Source organism: Carassius auratus, chromosome 15 (assembly GCF_003368295.1).
Source record: "Carassius auratus strain Wakin chromosome 15, ASM336829v1, whole genome shotgun sequence".
NCBI lineage: Eukaryota > Metazoa > Chordata > Actinopteri > Cypriniformes > Cyprinidae > Carassius > Carassius auratus.
In genome coordinates, this window is record NC_039257.1 from 10,275,152 (window position 1) to 10,294,301 (window position 19,150).

Sequence of the window (19,150 nt, forward strand, 5' to 3'; positions counted from 1 at the left end):
CACTGACAGTCTAGTCTGGCCCGGCCCTGCATCAGCATGGCAGGGGCACATTTCTAAAACGGCACGTTTATGCTATTTCACTCCGAATCAATGGTGAGACTGAGAAACCTCAGGTCTTGTAGGCCATGTCTGGCAGCCGCAGGCTAACTAAACCTCCTCACGATGCATGCTACAGCCGTGCCTCCAAAGCACTAAATGAGATCCTTCATCGAAACAGCCCTCCTTCAGGGAGCCCAGACTTGTTTGCAATCGGAGATGCTGTTCTGTTTGTCATGCAAGACGGAAGAGTGCCCCAGCTCTGGGATTCAGCTCTCTGAAGAGATTGAGGCGCAAAAAGTCCTTATTTATGCAGAAGAGGCCAGCCTGTCAATCATGCTGTCACACCGGGCTGCCTTGAGGGGGTACGGTTGTTAATATTCACTGCCTTGTAGCACAAACACTTCTGTTACCACCATCCCAGCCGAAATCAATGATCAAGCTCCAATTAACTTAAAAGGAGGAGGGAGCAACCGCACCAGAAGTTTCTCCCCTGTCAAGTTAAATCACACCTGTGTGGACTAAATATTTACACAGGCATGAGGTTTGTTTTTGAGCCCAAAGTATCGTGGCTGTGTCTAAATGACACGATGACATGTGGGTGTATGTTTATGGTGAGACTGAGAAAAAAATGAAGGATAATTGCTAGTGAGCGAGTCCAGGGCGGCTTCACAATGATGTAAATTATGAGGAGGCTGTGTTTAAGATTGGCAGGCAAAACCAAACATTTTCTGCACCTTGCGTCTATATGCAAATGCAGTGAGGTTCATTAAAAGCAGAAGCTACTATGTCAAAGATTTTTCTGTACTTGTTAAGATAGCAGTAGTGCTCACTAGTGCTGCTGCTTCATAACTGAATTTCTCAGGGGCAGAGATCAAATACTGCAGATTTTGGTAATTAACTGTCATTTAGCGGATGCTTTTTGTTATAGTGCACTCAATACAGTGACAATCCCTTTGGAGTAAACTGCAATTAAGAGTCTAGCTGGTGAAAGGCCACATGTGACATGTTAGTTTGTCTCTATTTCAAGTTTACTGCCACCTGGATGCAACCCGAACCTTTTAAATTAGCAGCCCAGATCCATTACCATCAGGCTAAAAGAATCACATGGGTTCAGTGCAGGTGAAGCATTGGGGAATAATATTAATTAGCATAGAAAATCATTTCAATGACTCCTTAAGTTAAAAAAAGCAAAGATTTTGGTCGAATAAGGCACTTAATATTTTTTTATTAGTGGCTATGCGCTGTTTTGTTGCGTAACTACCCAGCTATGCAGGGTCAGGAAGCTCACGGATTTCATCAAAAATATCGGTAGCACTTTATTTTACAGTCCTGTTCCCCATGTACATACTATGCACTTATTATACTAATTACAATAACTATGTAATAACTAGGTACTAACCCTGAACCTACCCCTAAACCTAACCCTACCCCACATAGTTACCTTGTATTACCAGAACTTTCTTAGATAAATACACTGTAGGTAAACTATAACTACATGTAAGTACACGTACTGTAAAATAAAGTGCAACCAAAATATCTTAATATGTGTTCCGAAGATAAACAAAAGGTCTTATGGGTTTGGAACGACATGAGGGTGAGTTATTAATGACAGAATTTTCATTTTGGGGTGAACTATCCTATGTAAGTTACTAATATGTAAGTATTGTGCCAAGGAAGAGTAATTTGGATGGTTTTGGATTGAATAAAATAAATAAAATGCCTTTGATAAAAATTGTTTAGGGTTTTTGAATGAATGCATGAATATATTGAAAATATCTTTGACTCACCAAGACAGCGCGGCACTTTGCCGCTCCAGTAGGGTGTGGTGGCATTGCGGCATGTGAGGGTGGAGGGACCCTGGAGTTGGTATCCACTAAAGCAGTAGAAATAGGCCTCTCCCTCTGCATGCAGGCTGGTGACAGACACGTCCCCATATGCTGGTCTATCAGGGAAGTTGCAACTCAACACAAATGCTGTAATAGAGAGAAAATGAATAACTGATTAGGCAAATGATTAAAACTGCAGCGCGCCACACCAGTGTCTGAAGCTGCTCTTAAACTATCATTAGACTGAGACTAAGGTCTCTGGGGATTATGAATATTGCATTACAGCGACTCCCACTTATTTCAAGAAGACTTATTGTCTTAACAAACTGAATTTGTCTCTCTTTCTCTCAGTTTAATATGGTCTCAGAGGGTCTGTCCCCAATGCATGTCCTCTCTCCATGTCCTCCAGACCGCAGCCAACCTTTTATGTGAGAAAGGGACACCTCGAAGATGACAAATAAACCCAAACACTGAACACTGTCTGTTTTCACAGCCAGAATGGGCCTGCTGGGATGCGTGGAGATAATCATTAGCTGCCTAAGATGATAGATTAGACTCACATTTGGCCTAATGGTCGCAATAGAGCAAAACCTTCTTTACCTCTGAGACTAGCGCAGATTCTTCATCATTTTTAACTGGACACTCTTTCCATTTTGACTTTTACACAAAGTCTGGTCCACACTGCAGCTTATTCTGGCCCACTTAGATGAGCTGTTTTATATATATATATATATATATATATATATATATATATATATATATATATATAAATGATGCTCCAATAATAAGTCTACATTGATAATCTTAGCTACAAGTCAAGTCCAAATAAAACTCCCCCAAATGGTCTCTTACATAAACTTTGGTCTTCTGGAAAGGGCTATGAACTGAGATTTTATTGACCATTGTCTTGCCTGGCTCTCAGTACTTAACCAGACTGTCAATACTTTCAGAAGCACTGTCCACAAAAGCCTTTTCACCATTAACCACTGCTGGCTTGCGACTTTCACCCTTTCAAAATGCCTGAAGAATTGCCGAAGCACTGCTATTTAATAAACATTTGCAAGCTACAACTGAGGAGGAATTTTCTATTTTACCTTCTTCCTATGAAAATCAACAAGCCCTGATGCAGTGAATACTAAAGACATAAAAGACAGATATTTTTATTTGAAATGAAAGAGGTCAAAATTCAAGGCCAGTGTGAATTCAATTGCGAGTCGTGTACAGAATGATGTCTGCATATGAAGAAGGATTTGATAAGCAAGTGGCCGTCTTTTTCCTTCATCACAGAAGCTCCGCACAGCCTCTGCAGGAGTCCTCGCAAGGCGGTAAATCCAGGTTAGAACGCAAATGCCCATTGAGCTAAGAACTGCTATCCCAACACCATTTTTTCGTCTCCTCCTACCCATCCTCCTTGGAGAATAGTTTTTGCAATTTATGACAGAAATTTCAGGGTTCATTTCTCCCTGTCTCGATGTGGCTGCGGCAGGCGTATTGTTAGCTATTGAAATTCAGAGTGGTGTGTGGGTGTTGATTTTGTCACCAATGACAAGATAGAGCCTGAGGCCAGAACATTTGCACAGGGGCGATTAATTGTAACCTTTGACCCAGCTTGGATCCGTGTCATATCTGCTCTCAAATTCTATTGATGACTGCAACAGGCCGAGCATGAATTACAGTATTTCCAGCACTAAGGGGAAAATTCATTAAACAACTGCAGTAACCAATATCTGGTTTACTTTTATTAGATTTATAAATAAATAAATAAAGTGATTTCATCAAGCATTATCTGAGCCTGTTTCCACCATGAAAAACTAAACTTTAACTCAATTAAAAATTAAAATAAATTCATTAATAAATTCATTAAATTAAGAAGATTATTATGACTTTTTCATTTCACAATTTTGAGAATTCTTAAAATATAGACCTTTATTAGAATTGCAAGGTGTGAACTCAAAAATTGTGAGATAAAAACGTGCAATTCTGACTTTATATCATGCCACTGTGAGAAAAAAAAACTTAATTTTGAGATATAAACACTGAATTGTGAGAACACAAGTATGAATTGTGAGAGTAAAAGCTACAAGTAACTTTTTATTCTGTGGCAAAAACAAGCTTTCATTACCTATAGTTAAAAAAACAAATACAAATAACATATTTAAAAAATAATAATGTTTTAAATGAAAAATACATTTTGCATATCTGGAAAATAACAAACAGCCAAAAAATATCTGTGATGAGCAATTTTCAAGCAGTAGACCACAGAGATCTGGCATACTTTACCTACCAAATAAAGCACAGCATATAATAAGCCTAATTTACATAGAAATTAGGTATTTTTTGTTTAGAAATAAATGTAAATACTTGGAATGCCTGGTTAAACTGGATTGTGGGAGGTTAGTCAATAAAACACTGAATTTGCAATGCAATACGGCAAAGTAAATTATAGCCGATGTCTTAGATAACTTGACACTTCTGCAAGCAAAGCAAGCAAACAGCTCTCAAAGGGCTAGTCTCTCACGGCTAACACGAGGCTTTCAATTACACCCGTAAATAACAGGTAAAAATGTCAAGTTGTAAAACACATGATCGAGATGTTATCCCTTCCCAAAAGAAATGTTATCTCACATTAGAGGTCACAGAAGCTGCTACGGATGAGTCTGCTCTAAAATATTACAGCAATTTTTCAGGTGTCAGGCATTAATTAAACCGTGCGATACAATGCCCTCTAGTATTGCTTTCATAGCTGAGATTATCCGTATCTGATCCTGAACCAACAGCAGAAGTGAATCACCGTCGTGTTTCATGTGAGAATCACTCTCGCTCTGGTCTCTGATCTTGTGGTGGTGTTTAGAGAGGTAGAGGGCCCTGTCAAACAGAATTAATGTTTTTGTTTTAGTTTTTTTCCCCTCTGCTGGCTCAGTTTGGATTCCTGTGTCTAAGAAAGCCACAGTTTGATAAATCACTGCAATTCTTTTTCCTCACTGAGCAGAGAGGGGCTGTGTAATGGGGTGGTGCACCTCAGCAACAATATAGGAGCCAGTAAGCGAGGGTTATACAGAACTGACATTCACACCCCTGAAGAGCATTTTTTGTGCCCCACGTGATGTTCAGGTTCTGCGCTACATACAGAAAAAATCTGACACTAAGCAGAAAACTATAGTTCATTTTGCAAACTGTCACACATAAGCACTCACAGTCTACAAAGCTTGGTTGACTATAATGGCACTTAATTTTGATCCATGTTGATGCACCACATATTTAATGTGTTAACACTGTGCAACTGTATTTTGTTTTGGGTTGCAAAACATTTTGGGGAAATTCATTCAAAAATACATTCAAAAATTTCTTTTTACAAATTGTTTCTTTTTAATGAATCAAAAACAAACTGTGTGACCAGTGTAATCTGATTCAGGAAAAAAGTATCTTTAAAATCAGTTCTTTTTAATAAATCAAAACATAGAGCACAATCAGTGTAGTCTGATTCATACATTTCTATAATACATTTATTCTTTTTTAACAAATTAGAAAAACAGCATGACCACCACAGTCAAAAAAATACTTTTTTAAAATGGTTTCTCTTTAGTGAATCAAAAAAAATACTGCATAACCAGAGTAGCCTGATCCACAATTTATTATTTTTTAATTGTATATTTTTAATGAATCAAAAACATACTGTGTGACCAGTGTAGTCTGATTCAAGAAAATCACTCTTTTAAATCGATTCTTTTTAACAAATCAAAAAAAAAAAAACACAGCATGAACCATGTAGTGAGTAAAAAAAAAAAAAAAATTATATTATATATATATATATATATATATATATATATATATATATATATATATATATATATATATATATATATATATATATATATATTTTTTTTTTTTTTATTTAATTGTTTCGTTTTAGTGAATCAAAACATACTGGGTAACCAGTGTAGTCTTATTCATGAAAAAAAAATACTCTTTTTAAATAGGTTCTTTTTAATAAATCAACAACAAAAACAAAAACTGATTCACAACCAAATGATTCTTTCAATTGCTTCTTTTTAAATCTATTTAACAAATCAAAAACAAACAGGGTAACCATTCTTATTCACAAACAAATTACTCTTTTTAAATATTTTGTTTTAGTAAACTATAAACATGTGGTGTAACTGCTGACAGAAACTGTCTTTGAAATGCATGCAAAATTAACATCATAAGTGAACTATGCCTAAATGAACCACAACCAAATAAGCCCTGCTTTCTGGTCAGTGATGTTTCAAAGGTTGAGCTGTAGACGCAATTAAAAAATATCCTAATTCCAGCCCAGTGCTTGGTGTATATTTCAGCATTGGAGGAGACAGTTTTTCATCCTCTCTCTCTCTCTCTCTCTCTCTAGCCTTAAACCAGAGCATCTACCAGTAATTATGCCCTGCTCATGAGTGCTGCATTGACTTCCGCCCTTTTACACCGGTGCACATGCGTAAGAGCTCAGCGCCTGCAGCGGCAAGGCATGTGGAGAGGGTATCTGCCCCTGATGACTGTCTAATCTCGACAGTGAGAGGGGAAGCGCTCCTCTCACCGACTCAATGAGCCGGCACATGGGGGGCCCTTCACTCCCTCAGCCATCTATTTTATTTATGGTTTATTAGTGCTGTTTCAGCACAGCGGGGCCCGTGCGCCAGCACTGCCGGGTTGTTATAGCATTATTACCCCTCTGCTTCCATTTCAATTAGACTAATACTGAGGGGGCACCGGAGGCTGGCTTTATGTGGAGCCGTCAGGTCGACACTAAATCACATGCTCGCAAGTTGCCTCATGGCTTCATAGGCCATAAAGACTTAGTGTTTTAATGCAGCCTGAAGATGACTGTGTGGGTACTGGGATGGTGGAGATTAACTGGCAACCGCTTAGACAGCAACAGATGCAGTGCTAATATGCTTCATTAGATGCCCTGGAGGAAGGAACACGGGTGGACGAGGTGAGGATGGGCAGATGTATGTCCGGTCACCATGATAAACCCCATGATTTAGTTGGGTGGTTTTACTTAAAGGGACAATTCACCCTAAAATTTATATTCTGTTATCATGATTTAGCTATTTTGTCAATCCAATGAATGTAAAATAATGGAATATTTTCGTGAACCTTTAGACAAAATATGAAGAGTTCAGATGCAGAAACTGCCTGAAAAAAGTGCCGCCTGAAATTTTCTTCAAAAAATTTAATTTTTTCTCAGTTTACTTTGTATATGTTCAGTTATTTCACTCTTATGGCAATGAAAGAACAGGTACATTGACATTACAGTGAAATTACTGAACCTACAAAGAGGAGCCTGAAAAAAAAAAAAAAATGCTAATTTTAGAAGAACATTTCAAATGGCACTTACAGGCTTTTGCATCTGAACTCTACATATATTTTGCATATATGTTTTTTTGTTGAGTATCCTATTTGATACATCAGGCTTTTATTTTTTATATAGGCTTTTTTCATTTGAGGAGAAAAAAAAACACCTTGATTTTATGTAAAGGCCCAAAATGAGCAAATCTATTCAGTTTGGTGCAAAAATTAATCTAATTCTACTACTGTAGCTTGCCATGTAAATCAATAAGATCTGTTAAACAGGATAGCAGACTATAAAATGCATATAAATATATAAGTTGTGACTCTATATCAACCAATAATATATCTTATTAGGATTATGTTTAAATGCTGTTTTTATTAAAGCTCTATAGTTTTTATTTTAAGGGTCAAAATGCAATGCAATACAATGATACTGGAAAGATTAAAAAATAAATGTTCCTTCAAATACCTGCTAGGTCATATTGATAGTCACATTTAAACATGTTTTTTTCTAAACAATAAAAATGAATAAATAATGTAAACTCAAGTTGCCTCAGCTCAAGTTCATCTTGAAATATTACTAACAATATACAAGTCCATACATTTACTTCATAAAAACCAGTTTCACAGTAAAAATGAATGTTTACCACAATCTAAAGGTGTTTTTAGAATTATACTAAAGCCTTTACTGGTTAAAAATGAATAAACTATCAATTAGACATCTAAAGGCATGTATGTACAACAGGCTTTTCAGCAAAGGTTTAATCATGGTGATACTTATATGTCTTAGAATTTCTTGTATAATATAATATTGTATGCTTTATAAGGTTAAGGACTTCTATTTTACAATGCATACCAGTCACAACCAACCGCTTGACTAGAAAAGCTATAAAATGTTGTGTGTCTAAGTGACAGAATTACATATAGACTGCTGTGTCGTAGAAGTAGTGATAGGTGAAAGAAGACCACACTATCATCCACTTATAGGTACACACTGATAGATTTGTTTGCTCTGAATGCTTTACACGTATAAACATCTCAAACAGATTTCCATGCACAGACTGTTTGCCCACTGGAACTCTCTGAAGGCTCTGCATTTGAGTCAGGAACTTGACTTGGCGCATCTCAGGCTTCTAAACAAACATGCTCAGCGCCTCTGGCTCAATGCATCTTCAGCTGTAAACACATAAAAGCCTTGAGCATATGCAATGTGCTCACGAAAACTTTCGTACATTCTAAGGGCAGGCCAAAGCACAGTAAAGGATGGAAAATGAAGGTTTATTCCCAACCCTGATCAATGCACTCAATGGCTATTAGGTTGCTTATGGCTACAGAAACAGTGAATCATCCCTCCAAAGCACAAAACAGGATACATCGTTTACATCTCTTTGAGCAAGAAAAATATGATTTCTTTCTTTATTTCTGGATGGATAGATGGCTACCTTTTAATCATCCACTTATCCATTTTCAAATAAATTAGTTATAATAATAATAAAATGAAATGAAGTACTTTTAATTTGTATTGATCTATATTTGAAAGTAATTAGGGATGCACCAATATCAAAATTCTTTGATATTTTTAAACATGTATTAAAATAATAAATTGTGTCAACATATATGTTATGTCCACTAACCAACAAATGGACTTTATTAAAATTATTATTATTTATTATTTAGTCAAAAAAACAAAAAAACTAAAATCAATCATTACAAGCTAATGTAAAAGTATAATCATATTATAATGTACTGTAAGAAAAATGGATATCCTTGTTAAAATGACGGGTTAAAGCAGTTTTATATTATTTTACACTCTCACACTGGTCTTCTTTAAAGCTTCAGAAGAGATCTCAACAACTTTACAAAGTGTGCACCAAGTCAAATGCCTCAATATGAGCTCAAACATTTCTTCCATATAATATGTATTAATAATCACGTTAGTCAATTAATAATCAAAACTAAGCCATAAGCCATTTATGTGCCCTTCAGCAAGGAAAGCTTCAGGGTTTTTATTTTCTGTAGATCAGTTTTGATAAGGCATCCAGTACATTACTATTTCCAACAACAAATTATGTGCTTAAGTACATAAATCATTGTCCTATAAAAAGTAACATTATCCTTATTTCTGTATAATTTCTCTCTCAAAATAGCCTTTAACTCTGAACTTATGATTTCCCCTCCTTTATTTGGTGTCTTTCAAGTACTTGACTTAATGCACACTTGAAAAAGCTGTTGAGATCTCTTTTGAAGCACCATAGGAGACAAATATGAGACCCCCAGATTATTTAGCTAAAGAGAAAAATCGAAGCACAGTGTGTGATGTTCTTGAGATCTCTAATCTAAACTTTTGAGCATACAAATGTGAGAGAACCAGAGACTCTAGCTTAGGAGAAAAATCTAAGCAACATGTGAGATGCTGTTGAGATCTTTTCTGAAATTTTGGAGGAGACCGATGTGAGACCAGAGTATCTAGCTAAGGAGAACAATCTGAGTACAGTGTGTGATGTTGTTGAAATCTATTGTAAAGCTTTAAAAGAGACAAATGTGAGACCACTAGAGTCTTTAGAATAGGATACATATATGAGCAACATGTGTGATGTTGTTGAGATCTCTTTTAAAGCTTTAAAGAAGACCATTGTGAGATTGTTAAGAGTTTTTGTCTCAGGAGACAAGTCTGAGAAGCAGGAGACTCAAGCAAAAATCTCAGTTTTATCTTAAAGCAACCTCATTTCTGTCTAGGAGAAATATTTGAGATGTTAAAGCGATTTCACTCTTTATTTTTCTTTCTTATTGGATGTAACCTTGCCTACATCTGGCTTAAATAAATGTTTATTTTATTTTATTTCGGTTAATGTTTATTTTATTTTATTTCAAGTAACCAAAAAAACTGAATAATCCTTGCATATTTTAATTGAATAACTGAACAATCCTTAATCAACAATGATGAATTTAAATTTTTAGTTAAATCTTAAATAGGCTTAATTTGTTTATTTTTACACTATATTATAGTGTAACTATAATAACAGTGTTTAAAAAAATACTTAAAGTGAATGTTAGATAAAACAAAGGTACTCAGTGTAAATGTAAAACATAATATGGTAAAGATGTGTTTTGCATCCCAATGCATGCATTTCATTCCATAAAAGCAGAAATTCAGCAGCTTATCCTATGACATCAAACAATAAATCCCTTTATGGTTTTAACTGCAACCTTATTTTTAGGCGTGTAAATGGATTTCATGGCTTTTACAGACACTTTTAGATAAAGCAGGCAGAGGTGGTCTTGGTGAGGTGTTGCCTGCTGGGTGAATATTTGTTATCTTCAGACTGGACCCCATCTGCTGTTTGATAAGAGCACAGTGACCAGCTGTGTGTCAGGCTGCCCTGACAGCATGTCAAGAACTAGTGGAGCTGTCCATGTCCATAAGTGTCCGGGCTTCCACTCTGCCAGCGCTTGTACAGGGTTACGCTCTACACAACCGCAAAAAAATTCACTGATAAGCAGAGCTTCATCATCAATTCAAAGCATGAAATGCCTCTGTGTGTGTGTGTGTACATATTGTCATCTGGGAAAAACATGAAAATGATGCCACTCTTGTGTCATGCAGTTCCCCCAGTATGAGTAGTACAGCAGGATGGTAGCACACTTACAGAAATGACTGTGCTATTAAATGTGTTGCATATTACATGAGCTAATAAAAATATATCCTCTTTCGCTTATTTATGAGGTACGAGCAGGGATTCACCGACTCCAAGCTCATCATGTCTTATTGTGGCTGATTGCATGTGAGTGGCTCAATCCGAGAGGACACAGACGCGAGGGAAATCTCCCTCAATTTAAGACCGGCTTCTACATCACTCCTTATTAACCTGGATCATGTGGAGGGAGCAAATGGACATCATGAAGTAGATCCTCAAGAGATATTCCGGGAACAACACAGGTATCTACTCACAACATGGACCTGCCACACTCTCTATCTTTCTATCTATAAATGTATCATATTGAGTGTGTGTGTGTGTGTTTCTAACTTCAAAATATACACTTATATATACACATATGCACTTTTACATACATATCCATTTACACTTTGAGAAAAAACTACTTTTGCAAGCCCCTAAAGTAACCTGTTAATATGGCCAGCTTGTACTATAGGCTTTTGCCAGTCAACAGAGGATAGTGTACTGTGAAATTAAAAAAATGCACCCAAAATGTTATTTTTTTTAGGAAAGGTGAGCAATAGTTGTCAGTGGAATAAAAAAAAAATCTTCCCGTACAAAGAGCCACACCACCGTGCACTCCTTATTTTCCACTACATGACTTTCTGTTCGTTTAAGAAGGAGATAATAGGTGGTGGCAAACAAAAACCAAGCGTTTCATCAGCAATGGAGAATCTGGCTTGTTCCCATGGAAATAAAAGCAACCCAAACCTTTTTTATTTGCATTGACACCTCAAGTGACAAAACACGGAGACAGTAAAAATCCTTTGCTTCATTAAACGTACATCTCACTGTCAGACTCTCTCTTTTATGGAAGCGTTGAAGTATAATTCATGTCATCTAAATGTCTTGCTCCAGCACGCCCCCGTAACTCAGTGCCAGCACATATAATTTCATAAAAGCAAACAGACTGTCGGTGGCAGAGTGCGTTTCGTGTTCACGCTGGCATGTTTTTCATACGGCCCTACTAATGATGTGAGGGCATAGAGAGCGGTCAATAAATGACAAAACAATGGTGTGTCACAGCACGGCCGAACGGCTCGGTGGGAAACACTCATTAACTGGCCGAACCCAAGCACAACTTTGAGAGTTCAGGATCCTGTGGCCCTGCAAAACATTAAACGACTTTCAAATAGTGGCGGCGGGGGAGTATAATAGCCTGTGATTTGATTGAGGTGCTCTTACTGTCATGTGCTCGCTCAATGAATCTGCCCTTCTCGCATATGCTCGAGTGCTATTTGAAACTAGTCTTCTGAGGAGAGCCTGTATTTCGCACTAGTGTCATTCACATAGAAAGTGTTAAATTTATATTTGCACTGAATTATTTAATAGATGTGATCCCGACGGACCTTTATCTCCAAATGTCCTGACTATTAATCAAGCTCTGATAGGTAGAAGCTCTGTATATGCAAATGACCCCATATCTCTAAGATCTTCATTTTTTTCACTGCACTTCGATTCTCATAATTACTACAGTTCTCTTAATCAAGGCTGTTTGATAGTTAATGTGCAGATGAGCAGGTGCGCTGTGCTATCAATCAATTACACGCATGCACACGCTCCGCCCAGGCTCTAAAACAAGAGCAATTTAATTCCATTTCCTGCTGTTTGATTTTATGCCCTATCATGTCCATTAAATGCAAATGAAAGAGCAGCTGTCTGCTCTGTATTATTGAATGCAGGGGGAAATTGCACTGGAATTACCTCTTAATAATTATCTGATAATGCATTACCAATAACAACCTAGAAACATATTAATTTAGTTAGGGACAATGTTTTTTTTTTTCAAAGAGAGCTCCTGTAACTTTGTGATTAAGAAAATGCCCTGTATTAATTTTTAATTAAAAGGATTAAATAAAATGGGCTCCTCTACCAAAGTGTTGGCAAAGGTTTATAATAACATCCCTGCTGTACAATTTAGCTCTTAACAATTTAACAAATTTAATGACTGGAAATATAGTGCACAATTTCCTCAGAAATTAAATGAAAATATGCCAATAATTGAAAAACTTGATTAAATCTCGATATTTCAGATGAAAATGTTAGTTAGATGATTGATAAAACATGCGTGGCTTTATAGGCTGTAGCCGATACTTAATAAATGATTTCAACTAAAACATACAGTTGATGGAAAATTTATGAGCAAAATAAATAAATAAACAGTTCATTTTGATTCATTTTTAAACATATTATACTTTAAACCTTAAAGACATTAAACTGATATATATATACTTTGTTGTTTAAAAGTTTTTAATATTTCTGAAAGATGCTCGCCAACAAAAATACAGTAAAAAAGCGTAATATTGTGAAATATTATTACAATTTAAAAGAACAGTCTTCTATTTTAATATATTTTAAAATGTTGTGATGGCAAAGCTAATTTTTCAGCTGCCATCACTCCAGTCTTCAGTGTGCCATGATCCATCAGAAATGATATGCTGATTTGCTCCTCAAACACTTCTTATTATTATCAATATTGAAAACAGTCATGCTGCTTAATATATTTGTAAAAATCTGGACCATGTGAATACCATGTGGTTCTTTGATGACCAGGAGTTTCAAAAGAACAGCATTCTTTAAAAAAAAAAAACTTCTGAACAGTAGTGTACACAACATAAATGTATAATATAAAGTAATATATAAATGTTTAAATATTTGGCTTAATTTGCCAACTAAAATGTCATGATTTATATGCCGTTTTAGCAAGACAAGAACTATAATTAACACAAAAAACTGTGTGAAAACATGCATTTGCTTTTTCTATCATTGAATTCTAAAACCAATAATATCTCTCAAAATAGTATAATTTTACAGCTTTAAAAGGGAGCATATGTTCTCCAAAGTAACAGGAAGTCTCCAGTGACAAGCGCCATTTTGTCCGGAGGGGGAGTGCGCTCCTCATTATAAGTTGTACTTTCTTTCAGCTCTACATTGACAGCGCGTCTGCAGAGTGTTGTTGAATATACGGCACGAGTCCGCGGACTGTGTCCTGAGAGATTTGCGAAGGATTCTGGGGGCCGCATGTGTCACACGGTGAGACGGGGAGCCTGGAGACACTCCCAGACATCTTGACAGAATCCCAGCATCCCTTTCTCTCTCTGACAGGCCATCAGAGCACTTATGTGCTTTCAGTAAAACCCAGAGCAGCCACATCCCCCTGACTCCAATAACACAGCCTCGCTCTCTCGCTGTCTGTCTCCTCACAATACACTGATAGATTATCTACACATTGGCCGCCGCACCGGGTGACGTGAATGCATCTCTCTCAGTATGTAGGCAACAAAACTGAACAGATTTTTTTCTGCTCCATTGTATTTGGAATGAGGATAGACTACAAAAGACAGCTTTTTCATACAATAAGTAAACAACATGTGGCAGTATGATTGTTTTGTAAATAACGGTGCATGGTGATATTTGAAATCCAATGGATTATTTCAAGCTGTGGATCAATCCGCACAAAAATGTTTCAGGGAGGCAATTACATGGAATGAAAAGTGAACTTTAGAGCAATACATGTGCTCATTGAGATAGGATTCACATATTAAACTGGATGTCAAACTTCATTCGCAGCCAAACGGAGAGGAATCTGCCGAGCAGAGACTTTCTAACTCAGCTATGAGTGTATTTAAAAAATCCCTGCATGAATATATAAGAAACGAGTGAAGTTTGGAATGAAAAATGCATGAGAATGCAAAACGTGGCAGACAGCAGCAAACACGAACGCGTGTCTATGCTCCAATCCTCCGGCAAACGAGAAAGCATGAAAGTCTTGATGTTTTCTCCCACCCACTGACATCACGCTCCATTGTTAAACCATCTGCACTGACATGCACCCTGTGTCACAGCCAATCATTAATGTAATTACTAGGGTTTTGCATCATTACTGTTATTCACGGTTGTGAAGTGGGAGGGAATGGCTTTTAGTGGAAGAAGGAAACAATGGCAGCCGTAACCCAGACAACCTCAGGAACCACACTGCTTTTAAATCGGCCTCTCAATGACTATTTTTCTGCACTTCACAGAGTGACAGACACATACATGAGAGCTAGACTGTTCTAAATAGGTCACTGAAATGACAGTGTGTGTATTGGAGCAACAAACAGTTGATTAATAGATAACTGAAAGACTTAATATTTACAATTGTAGATTGAAAAAAATATCCCAAGACACAAGGGCCTAACACTGGGTATTTACGGTGATTTGTGCCTTGAACGATTAGATTGTGGTCAAAGTGGTTATGCACACTTCATTTTAATTTGCCCACATACAATGTCTCCACGCAAAAGATATACATATTATCTACTACTGTAATATATAATAAGCTTAACTTAATTATTGTAATTGTAATTTTTTAACTAAAAAGCAACACTTGACAAACTTTAGTCTTGGCAAACTTTAAACGTAATAAAATGAAGCGACAGAGTGATGGATGGAACAATAGAACTATGGATAGAATGACTGAATGAACAACAGAATGATAAACAGAGCAACAGAATAAGTGATAGATAGACGATGAATGAATGGAATGATGGAAGAAAGGATAGAACAACAGAACAATGGATGAAACAATTGATAGAGTAATGATAGAATGACAGATAGAATGAACAATGATAAATAGAACAACAATGAATGACAGAATGATAGATACAACAATAGATAGAACGATAGATAGATTTCAGTTCAACTTCTATTCAACTAGATAGATTGAACAATAGAAAATCATCTCATCACTAAAGACGCTCCTGTGATTAGAAGAATATCTCTAGCATGTGCGTTCAGATCAGGGTTGCCAGGTTTTCACAACAAACTAGCCCAATCGGGCTTCCAGAAGGTCCCCCGATAAAAATAGCTTCCCGGGGTTAAAATATAAGTTTTTTTAGCCGGGTTGCCTTGGAAAAATTCGCATTTTAGGGGCTAAATATCACGTTATTTGTATTGGGGTCGCTTTGACCTGCGGACATGAAAAACAACCACCACAGACTTGGCAACACCGGTTGCCATTTACTACACAGAGCCGTAATTCACTGACAATCTACACAAAATCGATGTTAAAATCGCAGGCGATTCTTTGTCGGTTTTAAAAGCGATTTTGTGTTAGTTGTCAGTAGACTACGGCTCTGTGTAGTAACTGCTGCTCCACCTGAACCAGTGTTGCCAAGTCTGTGATTGTTTTTCATGTCCGCGGTTTGAAGCAACCCCAATACCAATAACGTGATATTTAGCCCCTAAAATGTGAATTTTACCAGGGCAACCCTTCCAAAAAATTTATATTTGAACCCCCGGAAGCAATTTTTATCGGTGAACCTCCCAGAAACGTGATTGGACTAGTTTTGGACTAGTTTTAAGAAGCAACTGGGCAGGATTTGCTGTGAAAACCTGGCAACCCTGATCTTAACGCACGTGCTGGAGATATACTTCTAATTACAGGAGCATCTTTACTGATGAAATGCGCATGAAAATCGCATTCGATTTTTTGCACAGTCCTAGGATGGGTGGATGAATGGATGGATGGACAGACTAAAATTCAACTTCCTGTGGGGTTTGACCAATTTCAAGTTCCAAGTTAAACTGAAAGGAAGCCAATGCAGCACCATACCACTGCTAGATACTGAAGATGTAACTTGGAGAATGTTTCACACATAATTTCATTATCTAAAGTCAATAATATTTAATAATTCCTCATTATTTGGCGTGTGAGCATGCAGCTCTGTTCTCTGAGACGTTGGCGGCACATGGCACTTCTCAGCTAATTGGCTATGAGGATTCAGCCTGTGTTGTTTCTCATTTCTGTCTAATAAAGCACAGAGTGTACAGCACTTCTCATGCTCGCTTTGTTACATTCAGATCATTCTTATTAGATCACTCTTCAGACGTAAGAGTCCTTCAGATATGATTGTAGAGGGGGCGTCTTATGTGATCGCAGGTTTTCTTGTGTAAGCTCCTTGAAGACTGATGAAGAACAAGTCATCAATGCTCCCCAACTGTTGAGGACATATGGACATTTGAGAGCTTTGGCCATTGACATTGACATTTCATTTCAACTTAAATGCTTCTAAAATAGGCTACTTTTTAGATATTAACTAACCTGAAAAGACATGCCAACCTCATTATCTGTAGCCGTCATGGACAGAGACAAGGACACACTCTGCCAAAGGGGCTAATTAAAATCTCTTTTTATTCATCTTCTTTGCTTGGCTAAACCTCATGAGCTGAGCCAAGATGGTTCCTATAAGTCAAAGTCTTTTATTTGCATGTTATTTCTGACAGACTCGGGGTTGCGACCAAACCGGAGAACAGAAGCCAGTCTTGGAGGACTTGCATTGAAACCATCGAGAACTACATAGAGAAACTCATTTGTGCTTCAAACAAACATAAAAGCTGCAGGCTGGTCAGACGCTTTCAATTGCGCTTAAGTAGTCAGATCACGGATTTTTGTCTGCTTGTATTGCTCAGTGCCCGTGTACTTGACATGTGCGGCTAGATGCACAATAACATACATGCCACCAGCTATTTCTTTATCAACTGAATCTACCTTCACACAGAAATGTTTGTGTACAGCCTTGTCTCATGATACTGGATTTGCTGGATCAGAAGCAGGACTGGCGCCATCCTCAAGAGAGGGGTTGCAAGTGGGATTCCGCCTTTTTAAAAGTGCCTTCTTCCCTGGAACATCACAAGCTGGGCTTCCTAGCTGGGAGGGAGGGCTTATGAATTAATGGATGGAAGATCTGGAGCTATGCTTACATCTGTGTTGCAGTAAGGAGTGAGTTGTCAACACACTTTCCGCACACCTACACACACAGTTCTCACTCCGTGCTAATCCACCATCACCACCGGTGGAGAACAGCCTGGATGTTACCGCCACTGTGCTGGAATAGCACATCGTTTGAAACAGCTTTTTTGCTATGGATTGCTAACAGCTGCCAAGAAGTGTTCGCACAAGGCCGTTATCATCACAATCATCATCAAGTGGATGGGGTTTTAGTCAACGGAAGACTCATTTATACCGTAATTCTATTGATCAGCTTCCAAAATGTCTGGCAAAGAAAGCTGTGGATGTGAGAAATGTTCCTAGCAGCATAATACATGTTTCGAGTCTTGTCATGTGGGATTCATTGATGCATTTTATTTCAGAGAGAATTTTTTTTTTGTCTTTGTAATGGTATCAAAACTAAGATTGTAATGTTCTCTGAAACAACTTTTTTCAGTGATAGTCATGAACTGCCTTTTTTTTTTTTTTTAAGAGGTGTTTATGGTTTCTTTCCACCCCTGTTAAACAACATTTTGGATATCACTTAAATATTCTGATTAACAGCACAAACACATACACATACATGTATATACTTTGATTTAATATAAATAAAATTATAAAATATATACTGTATACATAAAATAATAAATACGATCATTTTAAATAAGAGATTATTAATAGAAATGAAGGGACTTTTTACTTGTTATTATGGTCACACAAAATATGTGCTTTATAGCTAATAATAAACAGCCAATATGGTAATTATACGCATGCTAATAAACAACTAGCTAATAGTTAGAATTGGTTTCTTTACCAGTGTTACCAAAATATAAAAGCAATTAGTAAATACAAATTTTTTTTTATTTCTACATGTTATTTGACATCAGTATTACTTTGCTGTTGCTGCTAATTTGCATAAAGTTTGCTCATGTTACAGAAAATCACTGGCTCTTACTGAAATTAAATGACTTTCCATATCTTAGTAAACTTTAACATAAACAGTCCTTTAGTTTTCAACCCCTCACTTCAACCACTCTTCTCCATCCACGTATGTAATGGACACTTTTTACAATCCAATCAGTTCCTAATAGATAAAATCACGTTATTCCTTATTAAATATCATGCTTCAGTCAAAAATAAGTCAAAATATAGCTGCAAGCAGCAATCACGGGGCCAAGCATTCCAGCGGCAACATCAGGAGCTAAGCATATGTAGCATCAGACCAAATGCAACAATGAATAATGAAATTAATAATTGCATGATTGTAATTGAAATGGCTGAAAATCGTTAATAAAAGTTCCACAGCGAGGAGCTAAGCATGGCATGGAGCATCAGACCAAATGCAACGAGTAAGAAAAGCAATTATTGGAAGAGTGTAATTGAAACAGCCAGTAAAACTCCAGTAAAATGATGCATTATCATTTTTGGAAAATAGGTGGCGCTGTAATCAAATCGCTTTGTTGTGTTCTGTGGGAGGTGACAATGTTGTGGGCAAT

At 36.9% G+C, this 19,150-nt stretch overlaps 1 protein-coding gene across 3 annotated transcripts in view; it reads right to left on the reverse strand.

The window, feature by feature from the left end:
• The window catches only part of sez6b (seizure related 6 homolog b), a 175,177-nt gene that overhangs the window by 29,614 nt on the left and 126,413 nt on the right, over positions 1 to 19,150 (reverse strand). For all 3 annotated transcript variants that reach the window (XM_026282257.1, XM_026282258.1, XM_026282259.1), the window contains exon 5: positions 1,827 to 2,012. In XM_026282257.1, coding sequence (XP_026138042.1) covers positions 1,827 to 2,012 — 186 coding nt within the window. The remainder of the gene's footprint in view (positions 1 to 1,826; positions 2,013 to 19,150) is intronic.